The 26,407-nt window shown below is 41.0% G+C and overlaps 2 protein-coding genes and 1 pseudogene across 3 annotated transcripts in view; 2 read left to right on the forward strand and 1 right to left on the reverse strand.

The window, feature by feature from the left end:
• The window catches only part of CFAP61 (cilia and flagella associated protein 61), a 298,721-nt gene extending 288,284 nt beyond the window's left edge, over positions 1–10,437 (reverse strand). For both annotated transcript variants that reach the window (XM_047743844.1, XM_047743845.1), the window contains exons 1-2: positions 10,282–10,437; positions 2,826–2,977 (exon numbers count right to left, since the gene is read on the reverse strand). In XM_047743844.1, coding sequence (XP_047599800.1) covers positions 2,826–2,968 — 143 coding nt within the window. In that variant the 5' untranslated portion in view covers positions 2,969–2,977; positions 10,282–10,437. The remainder of the gene's footprint in view (positions 1–2,825; positions 2,978–10,281) is intronic.
• LOC125108283 (40S ribosomal protein S11-like) lies at positions 2,232–2,719 on the forward strand (annotated as a pseudogene).
• Positions 10,438–10,500: 63 nt separating the features above from the next.
• On the forward strand, positions 10,501–25,989 carry CRNKL1 (crooked neck pre-mRNA splicing factor 1). Its single transcript, XM_047743847.1, has 14 exons — positions 10,501–10,666; positions 12,029–12,181; positions 13,247–13,338; positions 14,129–14,287; positions 14,741–14,907; positions 16,799–16,977; positions 18,139–18,309; positions 19,612–19,803; positions 20,507–20,566; positions 21,266–21,346; positions 22,347–22,586; positions 23,766–23,867; positions 24,363–24,611; positions 25,635–25,989. Exons 1-14 carry the CDS (start codon positions 10,616–10,618, stop codon positions 25,800–25,802), a joined length of 2,064 nt encoding a protein of 687 aa, XP_047599803.1. The 5' UTR covers positions 10,501–10,615; the 3' UTR covers positions 25,803–25,989.
• Positions 25,990–26,407: the final 418 nt, after the last annotated feature.

A 26,407-nucleotide genomic window follows, 5' to 3' on the forward strand; every position in this document is an offset into this window, starting at 1 on the left:
GATAAACTCCGTTTTTGTTGGCCTCAAAATGCATTCATTTTCCTGTAGGTATTGAAAACCTCTTCCCTCGGTATACAATTTTAGTTTGGTGCTATTTTCTCTCCAATACTAAAGATATTCTACTATCTCTAGCTATCATGGTTGCTAGTGAGAAATCATTATTAGTCTAATCTTCAATTGTTTGCAGGCAAGTTGTCTTTTCTTTCTGATAATTTTCCAAATCTTCTCTCCAGCTTTGGCATTTTTCTGTTCATTATGATGCGCTTAGTTGGGGATTTCTCTGTGAGTTTATCCTGTTTGGGTTTCACTGAGTTTTCCAGATCTAAGAATTGGTGCTTTTCAACCATCATGGAAAACTGTCAGCCATGATTTCTTCAAATATTGCCTTTTCTACTTCCTGTTAGCTCCTTCTAGAAGTCTGTTTAGACCCAACTGTAACTGTTAACTGTTCCATTCTTACTTTTTTGCCTCTGTCTCTTTGTGCTGAATTCTGGATAATTCACTGATATCGGTCCTCCAGTTTGCTACTTGCTACCTCTGTCTTCAACTGTGTTGGTTATGATTCATCCAATGAGCTTTTAACCATATTTTCATTTCTGGATAGTTTATTTGACTTTTTCTTTTCAAATCTCATTATTCATTTTTATGTTTTTTAAAAAATGTATCTTTTCGCTGTAGATATAGTAAGCACAGTTGTTTTCTGTTCTTCGACTGACTTCACATCTAAAGTCTTTGAGGGTTGGATTCTGCTGTATATTTTTTGTTGTTGGTTCTCCCTAATGGTGCATGTTTCCTTATATATTTGTGATTTTTGACTTAAGTGCATTTTGCTTAGAATTCTATCTGGGTGCATTATTTGAAGTCTGAGTTGAAGCTCCATCCTTTAGACCTGATTTGTGTTATTTCAGCCAGTTTCCTGGACACACTACTAATTTGCGACGACTTTTAATCAAATTCTCCATTTTATTTGCTTTATTCTGTCTAATCGTAAACAAACATAGTTTTTCTCTGAAAATGCACTCATTATTTAGGAAGTTTTGAAGCTTTTTGGGACCACAAAGATAATCAGCATGGACCTTAAATCAACACATGCTTACAAATTCTTAAAGGCTTTGTCCCCCTTCATTCCATGCTGAGGTTGAAAAGGCTACTTTCCTTACTGTCCCAGCTTCAGCAGTGGGTTTATGTCTCATTCATCCTTACAATGAGCAACCCAGTTTTATACAAAAGGATCTAATACTTCCCTCCTTAGGTGGAGGGAGTATTTACCTTCTCTTCTTTGCAAAGCTGTCAAAACAGAAGCTGGACGTTTCTAGAATGTAGCAAAATCCTCAAGGAATAGGTGGCACTGGTTCCTGCTATTTTCTTAAAGTTTCTGATTTCATGTTGATAATGTTCTCTGCACAGTCCTTAACTTTTGTGTGTGTGTGTGTGTGTGTGTGTGTGTGCCGACATGTTTCTATCCAGAGGACATCATTACGGTGTTTAACCCACCACAATGCCAAAAAGTGGAATCATTTCATTGACATACACATTTTTAAAGCATTTTATACATATTGCCCTGATGTTCTCCCACAAAATTGTGAACATTTGCATTACATTCATCAGTTGCGATAATCAGAAACTACAAATTTTAATGTCTTAGACTGGCCTTACTTTAAACATTTCAATTATATTTAATATGAAGCTTTATAAAACTCAAAATACTGAGCTATCTTTTATCTTTTCAACAAAAATAATAAGGAACAGATTATAAAATGCATACATCCTAGTGTCCAAAAAAAAAAAAAAAAAAAAGAAAGGGAAAAAAATCCGTGCATATTTTGAAGTTTAGAAGACCATTTTAATAGCAATGGTTAAGAGCAAAATCTGGGCTTTGTCACTTACTAACTGTTTGACCTTGGGCAGGCCTCCATTTTCTCAATTGCAAAATGGACTGGATAAAGCACAGCCCCTGACAGAAAATAAATTCTCAAAACTAGCAGCAGATATTATTACCTTATCCCACTCTACTAGTGGGTGGGGCAGTTGAGATTTGAACTCAAATTTGCCTGAATTCAAAACCCTTTCAATTTGCGGTTGTTATAAGACTTAGAGATTGGTTGCTCCTGAAGATCTCCTGCTCAGCAGGACAGATTTTCTTGCTGCCCATTTCCTCACCATAAAGCCCCATAAGATAAGGAGTGTGTGATAAAACTGATCAACAGCCTTTTCCTCAGGTGGCCAGGAAAATGGCAGATATTCAGACTGAGGTGTCTGTCAAAAGCAGCCAACCATCTTTCAAAATAAGAAGAGAGTCCTGCTTGGAGAAACTGGCAAGGAGAAGCTCCCACCACCATACGACCAAGACATCAGTCTGGGCTTCGGGACACCTAAGGAGGCCACAGAGGGCACCTATATTGACAAGAAATGTCTCTTTACTGATTATGTCTCTATTCGAAGGTGGATTGTGTCTGGTGTCATGACCAAGATGAAGATACACAGAACCACTGTCATTAGCTGGGACTGCCTCCACAACATTCAAATGTACAAGTGCTTGGAGAAATGCCACAAGAACAGATCTGTGGACCTGTACTCCTGCTTCAGGTGAACAGAGGATTTCCAGATCGGCGACGCAGACACATTGGGTGAGTGCTGGCCCTTGAGCAAGACTGTGTGCTTCACTGTGCTCAAAGTCCTGAAGGCTGCTGGCATCAAGAAGCAATTCTAGAAGTTCTAGAAGTTCTGAGACTAGACATCATACCCCCAAAGAAAGTGAAGTTATTTTCCCAGTTAAAAAAATAAAGTTGATAAAATATTTTTGGCTTTCTTAGCTACATACTTACAGAAGATAGATGATATTAAGCCTCCCAAACAGCTTCTGGGTAAACTTTCTAATGAGGTTTTTGATACAATAAATATCCTGTGATTCTGTTCTTCGGCAATGAACCACTTCTACCTTTCCTCTTGGAGAAGTGAGCACTGACATTTTTTTATCCTGTCCCAAAAAGAGAGAAAACAGTCCACCATTAATCTGAGATGACAAACCTGTCTGGTTACAGTACTTACAAAATCAGACATTAATTAAATTTCTGTATGGTCAGAGTGAACATGGTATTGAGTGCTGGTGGTACACATGTTCCCCTGGGGGTCGGCTGTGATGACGGTCATCACAAACTAGCCACATGTTTCTCTCCAGGAGAATGGTGTTTCTGAGAAGTGGCCCATCTAGAAATTTCTGCAACTGTACTCTTTGTTCCCAACAAAGCTGCTTTAATATTCTAACAATAGGATTGAAAAACATTGAAAGGAGTTATTTACTGATTCAAAATCCTTTTTATTTAATTGGCCACCATGGCATGTGGTCAAGAGATATAGGGGAAATATTGGCAGCTTCTACCCATGTCCCAAATAGAGTTCCCCAGACTGGAGCCCTGAAAAGCAACAGTCCTGAGAGATGTTCTGAGACAAAAAAGAAAAAAAATTACTGCGGTCAATTAAGTGTAGGAAATGCTGTTTATGATGGCCTTCCTGAGGGGCCACCATGCCCATTAAAGTCCTTGAGAAGGGCGCCTGGGTGGCTCAGTGGGTTAAGCCGCTGCCTTCGGCTCAGGTCATGATCTCAGGGTCCTGGGATCGAGGCCCACATCGGGCTCTCTGCTCAGCAGGGAGCCTGCTTCCCTCTCTCTCTCTCTCTCTCTGCCTGCCTCTCCGTCTACTTGTGATCTCTCTGTCGAATAAATAAATAAAATCTTAAAAAAAAAATAAAGTCCTTGAGAAGTTCCAAATAAAGTGCCTCCTTTCTTTGTATAACCCAGCCTTTCCCACACCCTTACTGAGGAGAATTTCCAATGACAGCAACAGTGGAGAATCTAATGTTCCAGAAAGACACTTTGGGGAATGCTGTTGACAGGAACAGCAGGCCACAGATGGATTTCAATCTCTCTCTTAACATCTTAATATATGTGTGTGTCTATTTTCCTCCTCCCTCTGTCTGTCCCTCCATTTCCTCATTTTTCCTCCTTTCCTTTTTCCTCGGGATAATCATTTTTAAAAATTTTTATTTATTTTTTCAATTTCTTTTCAGTGTTCCAGAATTCATTGTTTATGCACCACACCCAGTGCTCCATGCAATATATGCCCTCCATAATACCCACCACCAGACTCACCCAACCTCCTCCTTCCTTCCCTCCAAACCCTCGGTTTGTTTCTCAGAGTCCACAGTCTCTCATGGTTCATTTCCCCCTCCAATTTCCCTCAACTCACTTCTCTCCATCTTCGGGATAATCATTTTATTATGTATTAGCCCGTATACCTGAAACAGGCACATTAATACTCACCACTGCACTGACCCTAGGAACAATATGGACCATTTCCAGCACCCTGGAACACTGTCTCATGGCACCCCCAGTTCACTCACACCTTTAAAGGTAACAACAATTCTGACTTCTGTCACATATATGAACTTTGCTAAATTTTGAGTATCACATAAGTGAATTATATAGTGCATATGGTTTTCTTTCAAAACACAATATTCTATCATTTGGCTTTTTGTTTTTATCATTGTTCAGATGCATCCTTGCATAATTTCCAATGTGCCAAAGTACCAAAGAACTTGAGCACCACAGGGGTCTGAGACAGCACTGGACCAAGGTCTTCCTTAATCAGATGAACAAACTGAGGTCCATGAAGTGAAGTGACTTGCCTCAGGACACCCATATTTGGTCAGAAACTGAACCCTGGGCATGGCCTTCTAGTCCAATCCCCTGTCTCGCGCCCCCCCCCCATTAAAGTAGCCTGTGGGCTGCCTCTGTGGGAAAGGGTGCCCTATCCTCCCAGTCCACTGGTGTTCATATTAACTGCGGTTTGACTGCTCTTAACCATCCACACTGGGATGTTAAGGGTGTGAGGTGCAGGGTCATGCAGGGAGACTTGGAAAGATGGGAGGTGGCAGCCAAGAATCCTCACCTGGTGGCCTTCTCCTTGGTGAATTCACACCACCCTCCATTTCCGCAGGCCTCCATTAGCGCCTGCCGAGCAGACCCAGCTCTTGCAGATGCCCTGCATTGTCCAAGCTCACAGAAACTGAAAAGAGGAGCCCAGCATGCCAATTTTTCATTTACAGTGGGAAGGTTAACAGTCAGACAGTCCAGATGTTTCTGCAGCTCAGACAGTTAACAAACAAGTCAAGTAGGCTGAATACAAGCCTGACTTCCTCTCCTTTGATAGAACAAAGTGTGCTATGTGGCAACTGGCCCACAGCCTAGGTGTTTTCAGGGGAACTGAGGTGAACTGGGGAGTGGATGTACTCTCAACTCCAGCCTCGTGTTGTCTTGTGAAAATGTGAACTCAGATCTTCACTTTCTGCAAAGGAAGAAAAACCTTGCTATTTATAATAACATCTCCCAAATTGGAAATGGTGGCTCAAAATTTACTTCACATTCTACAGATGTAAATAAGCAAACATTTCTTTAAGCGGGCTTAACCACCACACCTGCCGTGGCAAAAGCCACCCATGCACTCTCTTTACAGAAGAACTAACTGCACGGCTTTGAAAGCTCATCTATCAGAAGGTTGATTACACAGGGTCATAGAACACGGGCTGTGGAATCAGAGTACTGGGGATGAGACCCAGTTTCTAGCCCTTAGTAGCTGTGTAACCTTGAGCAAGTTATTTAAACTCTCTGTGCCTCAGTTTTCTCATCTGCAAATTAAAGATAATAGGCATACTGTAAAAGGCTTAAAAATGAGTTGTTACACGCAAAATACTAAAAGCAGTGTTTGACATGTGCTCAGTAAATATTGGCCATATCATCATTAATGTTATTACTGTTGAGCATGGACATTCTCAGGATTCAAAACAGTGGACATGAAGAAGTCACACAAAGTTCCTGAGGTCTGAGGGAACTTCATCTACTGAGATGCCAAGCCAAGGAAACCAGAGACAGCAAATGCTTAGATGGCACCTTCACAGTTTCCTGGGTGTCTCTACATTGTTGGCAATGACAGGACCAATCAATCCCCTTTGCAATAAACACATTCTTTGTTGAATAAATGAACATAGCCTTAGTAAAGTGGCCGTCAGTTCTGATGACCTGATGACATGTCCTTCCTAAGATGGCTTTATACAGCCCAGCTGCAATATGAGCTGATTCCAAGTTCTAATTCTAAAGTTAATCTTTCTTATTATTTAATTTTTAAAAGCATTTTAAAATACAGCAATGCATTCTTCATTGCTTCTCAAAGCAATTGCTTCTCAATGCAAAATACCTTCTCAGTGTGAAAAACAAAAACTTTACATATAAGGCTGAGGTCATGACTTTTTTTATTGTGGTAAAATACACATAACATAAAATTTGCCATTTTTACCATTTTAAGTGTATGGTTCAATGGCATTAAGTACATTCATATCACTATGCAATCATCACTACTACCCACACCCAGAATTTTTTCATCTGAAATGCTCGTATGATTTCTCAGCTGAAGTCCTATCTTTTTTGGGCTTTTGGACAATACCTTCTATGTTAGGGGAAACACAATACATGCTGGCTGGGCACGATGACCCAGGAGGGAGAAAATCCACTGGAGGATGTCTCCCCTGAAGGCCTTCTCACTCCAAATCAGGGAGAAGCAATACCAAGCAATAAAATGACAGTATTATTTCAAAGGAGGCCAATCGGAACCTGGCTGACTACCAGGCTGAGCAACTAATTTCCACAGTCCCCGTGAATGTGAAATTTGGTGCCTGCTACAAAGACATGGCATTAGCAGGGACAATAAATTTTCATATTTGCAAATATCTTTTACCTCCTTTGGGTAGAAATGGACATTGGTAATGTCTACATTCTTGTCAAAGCCAGCCATAAATGTTGTCATTCCTGGTTTTGGTTTTAGTTTAAAAGCAAAACTGGAAGGAGACATCCTGTTTGTGAAACATGATGTTGTAGGCTAATGCTACAAATACATATAAATTTTGAACAAAATAAAATAAGAAAGCAAAATTAAAGAGTTGAACTTTGGGGAAAAGAGGAAACAAAAGAACAAGCAAGGGGAAATTCCCCCACCCAGGCAATGACTTTGTGTGCAGTGGCTCAGGGAGTGATCAAATGTGATGCAGGCCCTCAGGACAAGAGTTTGCACCCTCCGTGGGGAGAGCAGGGACCTCATGCAAAACCAAGACCTGAAACCAAAGCCATGTGTCCAACATGGACTTTGGAGGAGTGAACCTCTTGATAAATGAGGAGACTAAAAGAACTGAACCTAACAGCCCCTGGAAGTGGCAAAGCAGCTTTCTCTACTGAGAAGCTCTGGGTAGAAAACAAAGCTACTTGTGAGGAGTACAAATCCTAGCCCAATTAGGTATGCATCCCAACCCACACTACCCATATAGTGTGCATTTCCCCAAAATTTCAGATAATAGCCTGCGAAAGAGATGATGAAATAAGTATGTTTACAATTATTAGGAACAGAGAAAGAGAAAAGTCATGAAAACAGGTAATTATGAAAAAGAACAAAAACTTTAAAAATGTAAAATATGATTATTAAACTTTAACTGGATGGGTTAAAAACACATTAGACACAATTAAAAAGAATTAATGAACTGGGAAGGCAGCCATGAAGAAATTATCTAGAAAGAAGCACACAAAGATAGAAAGAAAATATAGGAAGCAGTTAAGAGACACATAAGACAGAATAGAAAGAATACCTATGTCTTATAGTAATTTCAAAAAAAATAAAATGTTCTTTGAAAATAATGGCTAATGATTTTTTTTTGAAATGATGAAAGAACTGAATCCTCAAGAGCAGGAAAATGAAAGTAAATAAAGATAAAAAATAAAAATAAATCCTAAATATATAGTAGTGAAATTAAGAAATGCTAATAACAGAAAGCCTGAAAGCAACCAGATAAAAGACAAGTGCCTATGAGAGAATAAGAATTAGACTAAAAGTATATTTCACATCAGCAACAATAGGAGCCAGTAATATAGGGATTGGCAAACTCCCTCTGTAAATGGCCAGATGATAAATATTTTAGGCTTCATGAGCCTCATGTTCTTTGTGCAACTACCCAACTCTGCTAATACAGCATAACAGCCAGAAATGATATGAACACAAATGAGCATAATTGTATTCTGATAAAATTCTAGGGGTACCGGGTGGCTCAGTTGGTTAAGCATCTGACTTCAGCTCAGGTCATGATCTCGGGGTGCTGGGATTGAGCCCAAGTCTGGCTCCAGGCTCAAAGGGAAGTCTGCTTCCCCCTCTGCCCCTCCCCCGACTTGTGCACCTGCTCTTGCTCTCTCTCTCTCTCAAATAAATAAAATCATTTTAAAAATTCTACTCATGGACACTTGAAATTTGACCTTTATATTTTAAGTTTAATATTTATACATTTTAGTGTGTCCTGAAATACTCTTTGGATTTTTTCAGTTGTTTAAAAGTATTTTAAAAGAAATTCTTAGCTTATGTGCTCTACAAAAATAGCCTATGGGCTGAATTTGACCTCTGTGCTATAGTTTCCCAATCACCAGAACAGTAAAGGTAAAAAACAGCCATTAACCCAGAATTCTATGCCTAGCTAAACAATCACTAAAAGATGAAAGCTTAAAAAAGGCAATTCACTACAAAGATGGAAAGAAATTAAAAGAAAAATAAAATTAAAATCAGAAGAGAGTGAAATATAAGATAAAATGCTGAAGAAAAAGAAGTAAACAAGCAGGTGTATCTAAAAAAGCACTGATGGCAAAACAAACCCCCCCAAAATAATGATGATAACTTTTGCCTAAAAACAAAAACAGCATCGAATTACCAGACAATAAGAACTTGTTAATATGGAAGGAGGACAACTAGAAATAAAACAATTCGAAGTGTTTGCATCTCTGGAAGGCAGCCAAAGATGATTAACATTAAACTTTGTTAAATCAGTTATGCATAGTTACAAGTTTAAAGGACATCACATAATGGAAGCATCTTTTTATTTTAATAGGTATTTATTTATTTTATTAGGTGATTTTATTTCGGTGATATAAAATCTCATTCAAGTTATTTAAAATTTGAAAAGTGAGATGACTTACAAATATTTAAATAATAAAATTGGTAGTAGAGAGCTATGACAAATGTTTCTATACTGGTTGCAAATGATTTCAGTTAAAGTTTTCCCAAAAGCACTGTTCACAGAGATAGATGTGATTTTTCTAAATGCATAAAATACACAGAGCATATTTATAAATATTTTTTCTTCTAAACACCAAGAGACTTGCAACTGTCATTTCTTAATCAATGAGCTTTCACGCCATGAAGACATGGAGGAATCTTAAATGCACATACGAATCTTAAATGCACCAACCTGAAAAACCTACACACTATATGACGCCAATGATACGACATTCTTGAAAGGTAAAACTATCAGACAAGTTTTAAAAACCAGTGGTTGCAGGAGGCGAAAGGGGAAGAAGAATAAATAAGTGGAGCACAGAGGAATTTTCGGAGAGTGAAACCATTCTTTACCATACTTTGGTGGTAGATACAGGTCATTAAATTCCACAGAATGTGTAACACGAAGAGCGAACGCTAATGTTAATTAGCATTAATTAATTAATGGGTGATAATGTTTTACTGTAGGTTCATCAACTATAATAAATGTGAGAAATGTTGGGGAAAGGGGAATGACAGGCGTGAGAAACAGGAATTCTCTGTACCTTCATTCAACTTCTCTGTGAGCCTAAAAGTACCATTTTAAAAAGTCTTTTTTTTTTTTTTGATTCGCTTAACCATTTGCTTGCATATAATTAACTTTTGTTATGAAGACAGGTCAAGAATTACACCAGCTCACATTTATGGAACACTTTACATAGATTTTCTCTTTTATGCTGATGAAATAGATACTATTATTTTGGTCTCATAACTAAGGACATCAGGGCTAACAGAATTTACGTAATTAAGGCACAGTCATAGAATATTTAAACATCTGTTTATCTGACCACAAGGATGGCTTATTTGCTAGTACTCTGATATTTTCTTTTCATTTTTTCCTATTATCTGGCTTTAAAATACCTTCAGTTATTTCTAGTTAAAAGCCTTAAGAGTTTATTTGTGCACAACTGCCCAGAAAAGAAGACCGCAGAGACTAAAAAGCCCAGAATGCAACGCGTCGGCGGGACACCTAGGGACGCTGCAGCTCCGCCCTTAGCATGCTGGGAAAGGTAGTTTTCTGGCCTGCTTCCCCTCCGCCGGTCCCCCAGCCTCCGGATCGGAGCTTTGTTCCTATTCCCCTTTCCCGGCGCCACGGTTCGACCGACCCACCTGTCCACGCAGGTCCTCCTAGTTCCGGAGGCTGACCTGGGGATGAGCCCCTGATGCCCTGGACACTGTCCCCGCGTCCCTCTCGGGCGGGGCAGCGCTACCCCACCTCACCTGCAACTCCGAGACACGGTGCTCAGAGGAGGACGCTCAGCCCGGTTACCACAGAAACGAAGTTGCCTGCGTCACCGCGCGTGAGGGAAGTCAAAGGTCATACCAGCTAATTCCGCTTCCTGTTCCGGGATCTCGCTTGTTGTCAGAAAGCTTTCGGGATTCCAGCCAGCTCTCAGGGCCTTTTTCTGGAGTCCAGATTGGCGCGAGGTCCGCTGCTGCAGCCATGGCGGCCTCCACCGCGGCCGGGAAGCAGAGGATTCCCAAAGTAGCCAAGGTAGGAGACCGTGAGCGGCTTTGAGGGAGGAGGCCCTGGAGAGGGGCTTGTCCCAGCCTGCTTGGGGCTCGCGGCGAGAAAGTGTGGTGCCTGGAGCGGTTCTACCCCATGTGGGCCAAGGGGAAGGAGGAGGGGAAGGGTCAGCCAGTGGTGGGGTGCAGGCTTCTGTCACCCCGGGGCAACCCCCGCGTTGACGTGGCTGGCCTTCATCCTATTACGTGTTTTTGCTGGGGGAGAAGTGGGGTCACACGGCCGAAGATTAGGCAGTGCGCCAGGCGCTGGGGAACTATGGTCTAATCGGGCGATGTGCGGCATTCACTTAAGACACGAGTCCTTATAAAATTGCAGTCTTGCCAAATGCTAGTGAGGCAGCGTAGACTATGTCGTGGAATAATGAGGGTTGTGTGAGGGGTCCCTGCAGAGTAAACTTTGCTGAGGAAGTGATGTTTAAACTGACACTTGATGGCTGACTAGGGGTTAGCCCAGCTGAGAGTGGAAGGAATGAGGGGGCATGGGTTGTGTCGTGGCATTAATTTAATTAAACAATAATTTGACGTTATCTGATATTTCCATAGGTGGCTGATACTTAGTGTTTTATGTGACAGGTTTTGTCCCAAACCTTTTCAGATGCCCTCACTCTAGTGTGTTTCTCCAGCCCAGGTGGCTCTCTTGAGCTTGTCCTTGTCATGTCCATTTAGATGACTCCCAGAGATAATTTATATAAGTCACATAGCACAATGTCTGTGATTACATGTGAGCCATCATCATTATTAACAAACTCATCCCACACATAGTATTGAACAATTAATATTTCTTATAATTCAATTCCATAAATTTTTTAAGATTTTATCTGTTATTTATTTGAGAAAGAGAGCACACAAGCAGGGGGAGCAGCAGAGGACAGCACAGCCCTAAGTCTTGAAGAAGCTTATGGCCTACTACGGGAATTTACTGAATATTGTCTTTGACTTGACATGCCATGGAAAAAACAAACGCAATCTGAGGCATTATTGAAAAATTCTGTAAATACAAGTTGCAACACTAGAAGAGATATAGCACACATCTTGATAAAACAAAACCTCTAGTGAGAATTTTATCTAACCAGCTTCAGAGTTTATTGTTATACTAATCTAAAAATCTACTATTTTTGCTGCCTTTTCTCTTAATACTTAGCTATGGCTTTGTAATAAATACCATGCATAAGATTTTGTTTAGGTTCATAGAGAAATGAAAACCTGTTCTACAAAGAGGGCATCTTGTAATAATACTTAGAAAGTTTACATCCTAAAAAATGTTTCTTTGCTTCCTAAACCTTATGTGATGAGCATCTACTAAGAATGAAAATGTCTTCTGTCTTAAAAGGTGAAAAACAAAGCCCCAGCTGAGGTCCAGATAACTGCTGAGCAACTCTTAAGAGAAGCTAAAGAAAGAGAGCTTGAGCTTCTTCCACCTCCACCTCAACAGAAGATCACAGATGAAGAAGAGCTAAATGATTACAAGCTAAGAAAAAGGAAGGTCAGTCAGTTATTTTCCACTCTGTTAATAACATTGCTAGGAATTTATAGGTCAGAATTTGCAAAGTTCCTCATTGGTTAGAGAGGCTGGAAAAGATGAGAATAGGTTAGTGTCTCTAGCCAGATGAGTACTGCAACTTCTGGGTACCAGATAATTGCATTTTGCTGAACTTTAGAAAACATGCCAGGAGTTATCTTTGAAAGTATAAAGAAATTAAACCTGCCAGAGATCTCATTTTCGGTGCTGAATCAAAGAGGGTTGGAAGTTTAACAAGTGGAATGTCTTGCAACTGGAAGGGGCAGGACTAACAAGGCCACTGGTTATGTACTGTCTCTCGACCACCTTCTGTCGTAGGAATTAAGACTTGGAAAAGAGCCGTGAGAGGACTTGGGACTCTGACCTCTTCACCCTAGGATCGTCACTCTAGGGCAATTTTTTTTTTCTTTAAAGATTTTATTTATTATTTTGAGAGAGAGAGAGCACGCGTGTGTGTTTTAGCAGGAGAAGGGGCAGAGGGAGAAAGAATCTTAAGCGGTCTCCACACTTATCGTGGCTCATAGGGCTCAGTCTTACGATCGTGAGGTCACAACCTGAGCCAAAATCAAGAATCGGATGCTTAACCGACTCAGCTATCTGGGTGCCCCTAGGGCAATTTTAAACCACTAGCCCTGTTGTATCTACTTAACAGTGATGTTCAAAGAGTGATGTGTGAAATTCTGAGACATTAACAAGAGGACTGAAATAGTCAAAAACATCTTCCTACTAGGAACAAATATTGAGTGTATTAAAGTATCAGTTATTAGCAACAAGAGAAAATATCAACAAGTCTGCTAGTAATTCTTCATATCTAAAGTTTTTCTCTTTGTTTGCGTGTAAGACTTTAAAGAAATACCCGAGATTGTAACCTACATTGGTGAGTGTCTTGTTTCTCAAGAATTCTAGGATGTAATTTCCCCTAAATAAAAACGAAATGAATAAACCTTTTAGAGCAGGATTAATAGACAAAGGATGGTGTCATTTTTACTTACTTTCCCCTTCAATTTGACCCATTTTCCCTTCCTCCAGACTTTTGAAGATAACATAAGAAAAAACAGGACTGTGATTAGTAACTGGATAAAATATGCACAATGGGAAGAGAGTCTAAAGGAGATTCAGAGGTAAAATTGCTGAGTGTATAATTTCATATGTAAAGATGTCCTAAGTTAAGAGCCAAAAGAAGTAGAAGAAGTTAAACACAAGTGAAAGAGTGTGCCCCTGTTAGGTATTTTCCAAGTTGTTCCGTGGAAGCCTAGGGTTCCCTTGAGGAGCCCCACCGGCACTGTGGTAGATGAGTCCTGCGGGGAGCGGCAGGGGAGACACTGCAGGTGGGTCTCGCCTGCATCACACACTACAGACAGAGAAGCGCACTTTCATCTGCTTTCTCTGTATTGGGATTTTTTTTTTTTTTTAATAAAAATTGTTCCTGGAAACCAGTGGCCAACAAGATAAAGGTCACATTCAGGCCCTTCCTATTGCCCAGGCCTGCATTTTCCCGACATACCCACTGCCCCCGCTGTGCGTGTATACCAGCCACTCCCTGAACATATCGTGTCCCCTTACTCTACACTAGGCTGTTCTCCCTGCCTGCAGTGAGAACTCCTCCCTACCCACCGTGGCCTCTGGAGCTTTCCTCACCTTCATAACTCTGGAGTTACCCCCTGCTTAGCTGTTTGCACCAGACGTTATTTCTTCCCTTTCGCTTCCTTGTGTAAATGTTGACTCACGTTTACCATATCTCAGTGAAATACGTGCATGTCTAGCTTTCTGTGAGAGTTTGTAAGCTTCCTGAAAACATGTCTTTTCTTATGCCCAGACACATGATAAAATAGGGCACTGCAGATGGTTTGAGATAGTTGCCCCAGGTGTGGTATGACTGCTTTTGATAGCCTCCAATTCTGGCTTTTTAAGGGCTCGATCCATATACGAACGTGCTTTAGATGTAGACTACCGAAATATTACACTCTGGCTGAAATATGCAGAAATGGAAATGAAGAATCGCCAGGTCAACCATGCCCGAAATATCTGGGACCGGGCCATAACAACTCTGCCCCGAGTCAACCAGTTCTGGTAAGTTTCTGATCTACCAAAGCAGCTTTCTGTAGGCTAGGAAAGTTCTGCATTTTTGTGTATTTATTTTATTTACATTGTTGCTGTCACATATATTTAATTTACATTTTACTTTTTCTTTAAATGTACTGTAAGTAGTTCTTAATGTCCTGTAGTATATTAAGTCATAATCACTACGTGTACTAGCTGTGCAATCAAAACTAAGATTTGGGTTACAATCTTTTTTGCATAAGAAACTTATTGTTGAACTGAGCAATTTTTAAGAAAAATATATCTTTATTTCCTGTGGTTGATCCTTCTATTTGATAAGAAAACATGCTCGATTTAACCTTTGGGGAAGATAAAGCCCTAAGGCTTCACATTTAACAAAGTTAGAACTATATAGTGCCAAAGATCATTTTTCCCCCAAGTCACTTTGACCATGACAAACGTTTGGGGATGACTTTGTTACAGGTACAAGTACACGTACATGGAGGAGATGTTGGGAAACATTGCTGGTGCCCGGCAGGTGTTCGAGCGCTGGATGGAATGGCAGCCTGAGGAGCAAGCCTGGCACTCCTACATCAACTTCGAGCTGCGGTACAAAGAGGTCGACCGGGCCCGCACCATTTATGAACGCTATATCCTTTGAGTGAGTCTGACTGGTGCCGTTCCTGTGCTGGGTGCTACTCCTCCCAGGGAGGTATGGTCATGGTTTGGACATAGGAACAGCCATTAAGTACGCCCAGAGGTCAAAGATATAAGTTTCATCTGCTTCATGCACTACGTAAGTATTTTCTAGAGACATAGGTGGTCAGAATAAGTTTGTGGTCTAGGTAATTGAGCTTTTTCTGGTGAAACTTTGGGTTTGTTTGTATTTTGGCGCTCCTTGCGGAAAGTGACATACCAGCGCTTTGGCTGCTGTAGCCAGTCCTCTTTTTGTGGGTTTTTTTTCCCTTGGTTTTTCTAGGGTGTTGGTCATTAGCACCATTACTGGACTGCATCCAAAGCATGGAGTTAGGAGGGCAGCACAGTGTAGTGCAGTAGGCTCCAGGGCCAGTTGGATGGGTGTGAGTCCCTTCTTTGGCACCTGCTGAGGGGCAGCCTGGGACAGGTTCCTTCACACTTCCGAACCTCGTTTATTCCTTTATAAAACAAAATCAAATCTACCAAGAAGAGCTGTTTTTAGGATTTAAGATCATCTGTATGGGGGTGGGTGTGTGTGTGTGAGTGTGTGCACATATCTCCCTTAGGAGCAGTGATTTGGTATTTGCTAATTAAGTGACTTCATAGAACATAACTACCAGGAAAAACAAGCATCAACTTTATTATGCAATTTTAAGGTCTCTGTGACCTCTGCCCATTATTAATATGATTAGTTTAACAGAAGCTTTTTAAAGCGCTTGTTCTGTGCTAGACATTGTTGTAAACACTTTACTGATATCAACACTTAATCCTCGGGATAGCCCTGCGGTGCGGGAGCTACTCCAGTCTGTGGAATGGGAGACACAGGCACGAGTGAGAGGCAGCGTGGCCAGGGTCTCCGGTAGTGATGGAGATGGGTCTTGAACCCAGCAGCAGCCTCAGAGCTTTTGCTTTTAACTTCATTGCCATTTTCGAATGTATTACTACTTTAGAATTAATGATTTCCTTAAATGAGGTAGGTGAAAAATAGATTTTGTTTATTAAGAAGTAAAATGGTGGGGCGCCTGGGTGGCTCAGTGGGTTAAGCCGCTGCCTTCGGCTCAGATCATGATCTCAGGGTCCTGGGATTGAGTCCCACATCGGGCTCTCTGCTCAGCAAGAAGCCTGCTTCCCTCTCTCTCTCTCTCTCTCTGCCTTCCTCTCCGTCTACTTGTGATCTCTCTCTGTCAAATAAATAAATAAAATCTTTAAAAAAAAAAAAAAAGTAAAATGGTAATTAAAATCTTTTTTTTCCTATGTCAACTATATTTCAGTAAAAAGAGAGATAAAAACCTGAAAAAACCTTTTTCTTCTACCTCCAATTAGTTTTGTTTTTATAACATTTTTTCTTAATCATTAATTGAACTACTGATGTTCTTGAGCCTGTAATACATAGGTGGCATTTATTGAGCACATTCCTTTGGCCCCAAACTGCTAAGAGCTTTACACACACTTTCCTTCCTTTGAGGTCACTGAGGTTGGGTTAGTACTCTTTTTCTCTGTTTACAGATGATAAAACTGCTTCCTAGACAAGTTAAATGACTTGTCCAGGATAGCATGGTCAGTAACAGTCTTCAGCTTTTTCATTTCTCCAGACTCCCGTTTGTACCCACTACGGAGATACTGAGTAAGCCCTGGGGAAAGACTATGAACAAGTCATGGCCCCCTTCAGAGGTCACAGTTCAGTGGTTCTTCATCTTTGAATGTATTTTATCAACCCTATAGTCGTAGTTTGCATTGTTGGGGGTTTTGATTTGGGGTTGTTGTTTTGTTTTTGTTTTGTTTTGTTTTGTTTGTTTTTTGAAAAGCCTTATTGTCTTGTGTGGTATTTCCTTAATTCCCCTGAACTTGTCCTCGTGCACCCTGATGTGAAGAACTGGATCAAGTATGCCCGCTTTGAAGAAAAACATGGTTATTTTGCCCACGCACGGAAAGTGTATGAAAGAGCTGTCGAATTCTTTGGAGACGAACATATGGATGAACACCTTTATGTTGCTTTTGCCAAATTTGAAGAAAATCAGAAAGAAGTAAGTACCCTTGAAGAACTCAGTTACATTGCGTAACAGCTTAGGAAAGACTACTTATTGTACACGTTGAATTCATTCAATTTTCTTACCCACTTAACCTTAGGAAAAACATTTCCAAAATCTCTCAAGGAAAACATCATACATCTGTGGCTTAGCTGCAGATTGGGAACTCAGTGATTATAGGTTGTGCTGAAGTTTCCTAATTGTGTTGTGCTTTACTTGAAAATTTAGCCTTTATATCTATGATAAGAATATTGTGTATAAACAGAGTTCATCATTTGGTCTCCTCATTAAAGGGTTTTACAGGTAATAAAACTGGAAAACAGAAGTCCAGAGCCCTGAGAACAGAGAACAGAATTTGAAATGGAAACAGATTGCCCCACAAATGAGTCGGTTCTGGTCTTCCGTAATATATATAGAACTAATCCCTTAAAGTAACTTAGATACTACAGAATTGAGAGAGGTAGGCTGAGGTCCAAATACAGGGTCTTGTATTTACCATGGTAAGGACTACAGATACTATTCCAAGGCCAAAGGGAAGTACAAAGGGTTCTAAGCAGAAGAGCAGTAGGATTGGATTTACATTCTAAAGACAGCCTCTAGCTAATCTGTGGAGACTGTATTGTGAAGAACATGACAAAAGTGGAAGGGGGACTATTGACATGGCCATGGAAGAAATGGAGATGGTGGTGGGGGTGGGAGAGATGGGGAGAAGAGAAGGGCTATGTTGAAAAGGTAGAGGTGGCAGGGCTCTTTGAAGTAGTGAAGGTGGGGGATGAGGACAGGAGAGGAATCAAGGAGGACTCCTGGGGCTTGAGGCTTGGGGTTAGAGCAGGTGCATGACAGTAGCTGTTGCTTACTAAGACTGGGAAGACCGAGAGATCCAGGTTTGAGGGTGAGAAACAGGTCAGTTTTGGACCTATTTAGTCTGAGATGTACAGATGACACCCGACTGGCAGTGTCAGGTAGATAGTATGGAGTTCAAAGGAGAGTGTCAGTGCGCCCTGACAAATACCTCAGCAAGGGGAGAAGAAAAGTCTTACTTTGGACACTTGGAGACCACAGAATCTAACAAGTAATATATTATGTCATAATTACCTTTCAAGTTGTGGCTCAAGTGAGAGTATTGTGTTCTAGAAGTAATCCTCCTGTCTGCTTTAGTTTGAAAGGGTACGAGTAATCTACAAGTATGCCCTGGATAGAATTTCAAAGCAGGAGGCCCAAGAACTCTTTAAAAACTATACCATCTTTGAGAAGAAGTTCGGTGATCGACGGGGTATCGAAGACATCATTGTGAGCAAGCGAAGATTCCAGTATGAGGAAGAGGTGAAGGTGAGCATTGGTGCAGATGCCAAACCCCGCAGGTGACAGAGATGTTCTGGCCAGCAGCAGCAATGGTGAAGCAAGGATAGCAAGCGAGGGCTCCCAGGGATCATGCTCTTGTTGATGCATCTGCCATGATTGGCAACTGGTGCAACAGCAATCAGCGGGGCTTGTAGGAGAGCCAGCAGGCAGAGCTTGGGTTTGCTCTCCCACCCACACGTTGAAAGTCACTGTATTGGTTGCTGATGGGGCGCCGTAGAACTTGAGCAGAAACTGGGAATCCATGTGAATTCATCTCTGAAGGTGGAAGAGTCAGAGATTGAGCCCAACAGTTTTCGTACACTACCTTTTAAGCTAAAAGGTAGTGAACAAAACACATACTGTAGATATGGTTTCATTCTTATCTCTTTATTTGATGTACTGTTTTGATTTGAGCTCAAAGATAGTAGCATTTTCCTTCATTGGTCTGCTGTGCATCTAAAAACTTTGGCTTAGGTGAATTAGGATATGGCCAAAGGACCGAGTCTGGTTTTAAATGGGGTCAGCAAGGTAACATTCAAGATAAATGACTATTAATTGAGAAGGCAGGTTTCACATTTGTGACCATGGTTCTAATTCCACTGTAATTTTATTTTATTCTTTATTTTTAAAATTTTATTTATTTTCCTTTTTTTTAAAAAAAATTCAGTTGACATAATGTTCAACAATGCACTAGTTACATATAACACCCAGTGCTCATCACATCACATGCCCTCCTTAATGCCCATCATCTACCGTAATTTCAGATCTAGACATAATGATATGCAATCAGGTATATTAACAAATAGATTTATTAAAGTAGGCATCTAATTATTGACTAATTACCTTGCGGGGGGGATTGTATATGAAAGCGGCTTTGCTGTGGGACGCCTGACAAATAGTCTGTCCTCTATGTTCCTCTTTCTTTCCTATTTCTAGAATCTCAGGAATGGTATTTTTTAAGATTTCATTTATTTACTTGAGAGAGAGAGAGTATGTGCGCTAGCGTGAGTTGGGGGTGGGACAGAGAGAGAAGACGACTCCTTGCTGAGCAGGGAGCCCAATGCGGGGGCTGGATCCTAGGGCTCTGGGATCATGACCTGAGCCAAAGACAGGCACTGAACTGAGCCACCCAGCTGCCCCAGGAATGGTATTTTTAAATGAGATAGGTGCTAAACAGTTGCTAAAATACAGAAAGTTGATCTAGTGTCTTTTTTTTTTTTTTTAACCTCACAGAGTCCAGCAAGTGTAGCTCTTGGTTTGGTTCTAGTCATTAAACTGTGGTCTTTCTAGGCTAATCCACACAATTATGATGCATGGTTTGATTACCTACGCTTGGTGGAAAGTGATGCAGAAGCAGAAACTGTTCGAGAAGTCTATGAAAGAGCCATTGCCAATGTGCCACCCATTCAGGAGAAGCGGCACTGGAAGCGCTATATCTATCTGTGGGTCAACTACGCACTCTATGAAGAACTGGAGGCCAAGGTAAAAAAGGAATTATGCCTCAGCTCTTGATGGCTGCCTCCTCCCCAGCTGCTTCACACCCGCACGCACACCTCGGCCGTAACGGGTGGTGGTGGTGGGTACTGACACATGCAGTCCAGGAAACAGGAGCCTAATTCTTGATTCGGCAGTTACCTATTCTCTCTGCGGCCTTTTAAACTCGGCATAGGCCCAGGCGAGGTGTTTTTATTTTATTGCATTTTGTGTTTTAAACTTGAGGCAGAAGATTATCACTTGGAACTTGGAACGATGAGGCAGTCTTCAGCTTATTTTGTATTGTTTTCTGGGCTGCCTCCTAAGTAGGGCTCACAGCTGGATGACACATCTTTGCTTCGAGTAAAGATCAGGTGGGATTTTCAGAAATTGGTTGTGTTTAAATTAATTGGGAAAGACTATCTTTCTGCTGTCAGTCTGAAACTATAAAACATCTTTTTTTCTTTCTGCTATCAGGCCAGAAGCCTTTCTACAGACAAGCTCTCAGAGATTGATGGCTATCTTGTTGGTTCTTTAACCAAAGTCTGATGGCCACAGGTAGTTCATGTTTGATCATAAATGATGAAATCAGAGTTTGAGAATAGCACCCTGTGAAAACACTCAGGGTGGGAGTGTAGCTTTTTTCTAGTGCTAGCAAAACCAGCATCAGTAACAGACCAGTATTTGGTGAAAATTTCTTATCCTAATACAGGATCCCGAGAGGACAAGACAGGTTTATCAAGCTTCTTTGGAATTAATTCCTCATAAAAAGGTATGTTTGCTTTAAGTGTTCTGTTCCAAAGTGTCAGAATCCTGCTTCTATTACTTGTGAAATAAACTTACTGTTTGAATAGTTCGCTGTGCATGGCACCCTGGAAAACCTAAGTGAGAACAAACTGTCTCTTTGCCTCTGAAAATACCTTATAGTCTGGTTGAGAGGACAGCCTGTATTGACAAATGAACAATACAGATAATAATGCAGAAATTCAGAGGCGTGTGGGTAACTGGAATAGACTGAGTGGAAGGAAGAAGACGCACATCAGAGAGCCACGGCATGTGCAGGAAACAACGAACGGGTTTGTTGGCATCCGAATGAACAGATCCATGCATGGGTGAACTTGTGTGCAAGTTCTGGAAATGGTTGAGACATTATCTCTGCCCTATTTTCCACCATGAGAAACAAGTAGAGATGTTGACCGAACAGAGACGGTGTGTTCTGCTTGCTTACAAGCATACCTGCAAGACAAAACCAATTCTCAGTAGGGCCATGCAGTACAATAAAGTATTTAGATTACTGTTTGTAACTTTTGTGAAATAAACAACCTCATACTTGCTTAAAAACAAGAAAATATATCTGTCCTAGTTCTGAATATTTAGGGAAATCTAATTGCATGTGGCCTTTTATTAAATTTTTAGCTTTAGTGTAATTGAAACAACTCTTTTAGATGTGTTTTGTGCTTTTGTTTTCTAGTTCACATTTGCCAAGATGTGGTTACTATATGCACAATTTGAAATAAGACAGAAAAATTTACCATTTGCCAGAAGAGCTTTGGTGAGTAAAGAAAGGACCACGGGGTGCCTCAGTGGCTCAGTCAGTTGAACGTCTGACTCTTGATTTTAGCTCAGGTCATGATCTCAGGGTCATGAGATCGAGCCCCTCATTGGGCTCCCCACTAAGCACAGAGTCTGCTTGGAAGTCTCTGTCTCTGCCCCTCTCCCTGTGCTTGCGTGTGCATGCTCTCATTTTAAATAAATAAATAAAATCTTGGGAGGAAAAAGGAACTATCAAGATCATCACTGACGTCTTTGAGAAGGAAATTAATTCTTAGTGTTTATAAGTTGGACAGTTCCTACTAAGAATGCAACAGAAGTATTCTGCCTTTATAACTGAGATGTGTCAGAAAATGCACGGCCTTTGAAGAAAAAATGGGTGATAATATTTAAATGAACTCTCATTGGAAGCTTTATCTGTAGCTACCAGTTACCAGATCTTTTCTCAGACTGGAAAGATCTGACGTTAGATCACCTTAGCTCTAAGTCCGCTCTTGAGTAGAATCATCTTGTGCAAACCCTAGGGGTATTACGTGCACCTTCCCCTTAACAGCTGTTCTCAAGTCTCTTAATAAGATCAGGTGCTGTTTAAATGCAGATGTCCTTCTGTAAGCCACTCTTGGCCCTGGCTGTGGGCAGTGAGGCAGCTTTCGTTCTGTGATCACCACTTTATTTATGGGAGGTTTCATCCGTCTGACATCCATATTCCCTAGATGCTCCTGAGAAACTAAGTAAAATCCAGAGGACTCATGCAGACAGTTCTGCAGCCCTCTCTTGCTGAACAGGCACCATGGGCACAGGCCCTCTTGACAGCGGGGTGCAGTAGAGGGTTTCCATTGGCCTTCCGTCAAGAACCAGTGTGGACAGTGTGATACCACAAAGGGAAAGAATGGCTTTGCCAGGTTCTTCCTCAGCAGAGAAGAGCTGTTGGGACAGGTCGGCAACATCAGTACACAGGTTGAATCTACATATCACTGTGGTTTGGTCCTTTTATTTTCCAGGGAACTTCCATAGGCAAATGTCCAAAAAACAAGTTATTTAAAGGTTACATAGAATTGGAACTGCAGCTTCGAGAATTTGACAGATGCCGGAAGCTTTATGAAAAGTTCTTGGAATTTGGACCTGAAAATTGTACTTCTTGGATTAAATTTGCAGAATTAGAAACGATCCTCGGTGATATTGAGAGAGCGCGGGCAATCTACGAGTTAGCTATCAGTCAGCCACGATTAGACATGCCAGAGGTGAGAATCTTGAGATGATATTTCCCTAGTATTGCTTTAGATGACCATCTACATTTTGGGCATTTTAGAGTATAAAGATAAACTCACCTGCAGTCTTGTCTAAATCAGATTAGTACTTTACTGTTGGGGGGGATAGAAGAAAAATGGGAGTGGGAGAAGCAGCCTTCTAGTAGGGTACCAGAGCCCAGCAAAGCCCCATGATGATACCAGGATGAGTTGGGATATAATGGGGTGAGTGTCTGGCTTTCTTCCTCCCTTCTTTAGGTTAGCCTATGGAAGGCTAACCTAAAGGGGATGGGACAGACAAGTAAATAGGCAGCAGGCAGCTCTGACTGGAGAACGGGGCAGATGAAGGCTGAGACTGCACATCCCCAGATTCTCCTGGCACAGTTTTTCCCAGATGGGGTCAGCAAAAGAAGCTCTACCTACACTAGCATATTCTGAAATTAGACTGCCACTGTACTGGCCTGAGACCTGAAATTGTCCCTTCCCTATTTAAACTTAAGCCACAAGGTGGCGCCAAACCACAGCAAAGACCTGTTTGAGAGCCACTGAACTCACCCAGCCTTTTTGTTAGTCTTGACCTAATGTGACTCTGCATCTATGGCTTGGGTCCCACGAGCTGCATTAGGGCTGGTCTTTATGTAAAATGGTTCTATCAGTTGGTCTCAGCTCCCAGGCGTTCGGGCCACATGTTACTCCATCCTTGTTCCCTGACAGGCAGCACCTAACAGGTATGCTGTTTACTGAATAGTTGTTGAGGTGAACTCAGTCCTATCAAGGAATTTACAGTAGAGGTAAGAAGAGTATATCCTGGCTAATCTAGGCATGTCTTCTCCTGGCAAAGTCAGTTGTATGTGATAGGATCATGGCAGTGTCTGGGAGATTTGGCAAGTCTCTGAGCTTTTCTTGATAAGTCCAACATTGAAAAACTCTGAAAGAAAATCCAAAGATGAATCCAGAGACTTTTATCTCATAGTGTAGAATGGTAGCCAAGTTTTGGCCAGCTTGTAAATGCCAGTGTGTTTACTGTCTCCAGATTTTGCCTGTTCTTTAATTGTTCATAGAAGTCCTAGGTTCCTGGATGTCCTAGGTTAGAATGGTAGTTAAGCTCAGCTTTGGATAGGGACATGTTGCTCTTTAAATGTCAAGCCTGACTTATTAAGTTCTCTTTCTTAGGTGCTTTGGAAATCGTATATCGATTTTGAAATTGAACAGGAAGAAACTGAGAGAACACGAAATCTTTACCGAAGATTGCTTCAGCGAACACAACATGTCAAGGTACCCTGCACTCTGTTGATGATCTTTAATTTTGCCTAAATGAGCAGTCCTGAAGGAAATACCATATTTCTGTATTTTAAGTGTTTCGGGGTGTGTGTGTGTGTGTGTGTGTGTGTGTGTGTGTGTGTGTGTGTGTGTTTGAATGCTTTTCCTGCCTTTAGAAAAGAGCCCATGAGTCTCAGAGGACTTTGGAATATAAAGCTTATACCAGGTCAGTATTTATACTGCATAGGAGTAACTTAAATATCACAGGATTGAATAAAAAGTTAAACTCTTTTCAGGATTTTAAGACCATTTCAAACACCTAATTGGATATAGAAACAGACTATAATTCAATAGTTCAACATTATTGAAACAATTAATCATTACGTTCTTTGGAATACTACAGATGAACACATTAGTATGTTCAGATGTCCTTAACTAGAAATTAGCATTATTACATGATCATTTTCTGGATGCCATGGCTGATTTGCTTCTATAATAATTTTTCTTAAGGTTTGGATCAGCTTTGCACAGTTTGAGCTGTCTTCAGGGAAAGAAGGAAGTTTGGCTAAATGCAGACAAATTTATGAAGAGGCTAACAAAACCATGAGGAACTGTGAAGAAAAGGAAGAGAGACTTATGTTGCTGGAATCATGGCGAAGCTTTGAAGATGAATTTGGAACAGTATCAGATAAGGAGAGAGTAGACAAACTCATGCCAGAGAAAGTCAAGAAGAGAAGAAAGGTCCAGGCTGATGATGGGGTAAGAACTGAGACCCTGGAGCTGGTCATCTCATGTCAGATGAGCACTTTCTACTTGTAAGTGCCATATGTACGATCTGAGCATCGGAGCGGACAGCCTGGCTACCATGGAAAGAGAGCAGGGTGTATATAGTCCACCCAGGGGTGGAGATGGGAGACGATTGGTAAAGGTCGATTCCAGGAGCTATATAAAGTGTGCTATTTCTGGCGCATTAAGCAGGAGGTCAGAATAGAGGGAAATGAAACTCAGCTTTTAGGTAGGACCCAAGCTAGAGACTTTGTAAGCTATAGGGAGGCTCTTATACACAAAATGACATGACCCGGTGGTTGGCATCTGCAGGATACTCAAGGGGCTTAGATCAGAGGAAGACCTGTCAGGAAGCTGTTGTAAGCAGAGCAAATGATGGTGGAAGCTGGAATTAGAGTAGTGTTTAGGAAGCCAAATCAGTGACCAGTTTGAGGTGGGGCTATTAAGGGCAGGGAGTCAGAATAATAGTGTACAGATTTATGACTTTTGCTACTAAGTATTAAGTCCTTAAAAACTTAAAAATCTTAGAAAACTACAAGATGGAGGTGGAGATACAGAATATCTTGGTTGGCTAGAGAGGATCTGTGCTTTAATCTTTAGGCTCTTTTTCCCTGGTTTTTAGCTCTGTGAGCTCCACTTGCAGTAACACCAACCCCAACAGCTACTTTTTCTTTATTCAGTTAATTAACATATAGTATACTGTTAGTTTCAGAGGTAGAGCTCAGTGATTCATCAGTCTTATGTTAACACCCAGTGCTCAGTATATCCCATGCCCTTGTTAATGTCCATCAGCCAGTTACTCAGCAGCTACTTGTTCACCCCAGTCGTGCAGGCCCGGCCTTTTTTCTTTCTGTGATGGGCTTTGAAGTTTTATAAATGAACATAAGTTGAATGTGTCTTGAACTCTCTGGGGTTTTGCAGTGAAAATTCTCCACTTTAACTATAGTGTATTTCAGCCGTCTTTGGCTTATCTTTTGTTTTACTTTTATTCCATAGTCTGATGCAGGCTGGGAAGAGTACTATGATTACATCTTTCCAGAAGATGCTGCCAACCAACCCAACCTCAAGCTCCTGGCCATGGCCAAACTTTGGAAGAAACAGCAACAGGAAAAGGAGGCTGCCGAGCAAGACCCAGATAAGGACATTGATGAGAGTGAATCCTGATGTTCTTGTTCATACTGATAAATGTTTTATTATTTTTATAAATTAATCATTCAGAACTCTTGTGACTCCATAAGTTTTTGTATATTTCACCATTGGAGTCTTTGATAGCTACTTTCTGAATTATTTTTAAAATGCTCTTGCGTTAGTGAGAAGTGGGGGTTGCAAGTAAACTTTTTTAACCACTGGATTTATGAGTCCAAACTTTTTTTTTGTCCACGTCACGCATTTTAAATGGACCTGCACTTTTGAAAGTGTTTTTCGAGAAGTGTTCAAGTTACATTATACAGTAGCTTTTAAAGTGGTTTTTTCATGTTTGTCTTCTTCGTAAAGATACTTAGTATACTCACCTGAAACTTCTGACTTCTTCACATCTTCAGTCACAGGCTCGAGTCCCATTCCCAGCTGCCACTTGGTTATCTGTAACTTAATCTTTCAGTGCTTCATTCACACGGGCTTCTGCCAACTCATTTTGAGGATTACATTAGAAACAGAATATATCTGGCACATTGTGACTGCGCAGTAAAATGTTCATCCCCAGCCACTTTCCTAAACAAATTCAATCTTTGTAGAATTGAATGTGCTTGGATTAATTTAACTTCTAAATA

The sequence above is a fragment of the Lutra lutra genome, chromosome 9 (assembly GCF_902655055.1).
Source record: "Lutra lutra chromosome 9, mLutLut1.2, whole genome shotgun sequence".
In the NCBI taxonomy this organism is placed as follows: domain Eukaryota; kingdom Metazoa; phylum Chordata; class Mammalia; order Carnivora; family Mustelidae; genus Lutra; species Lutra lutra.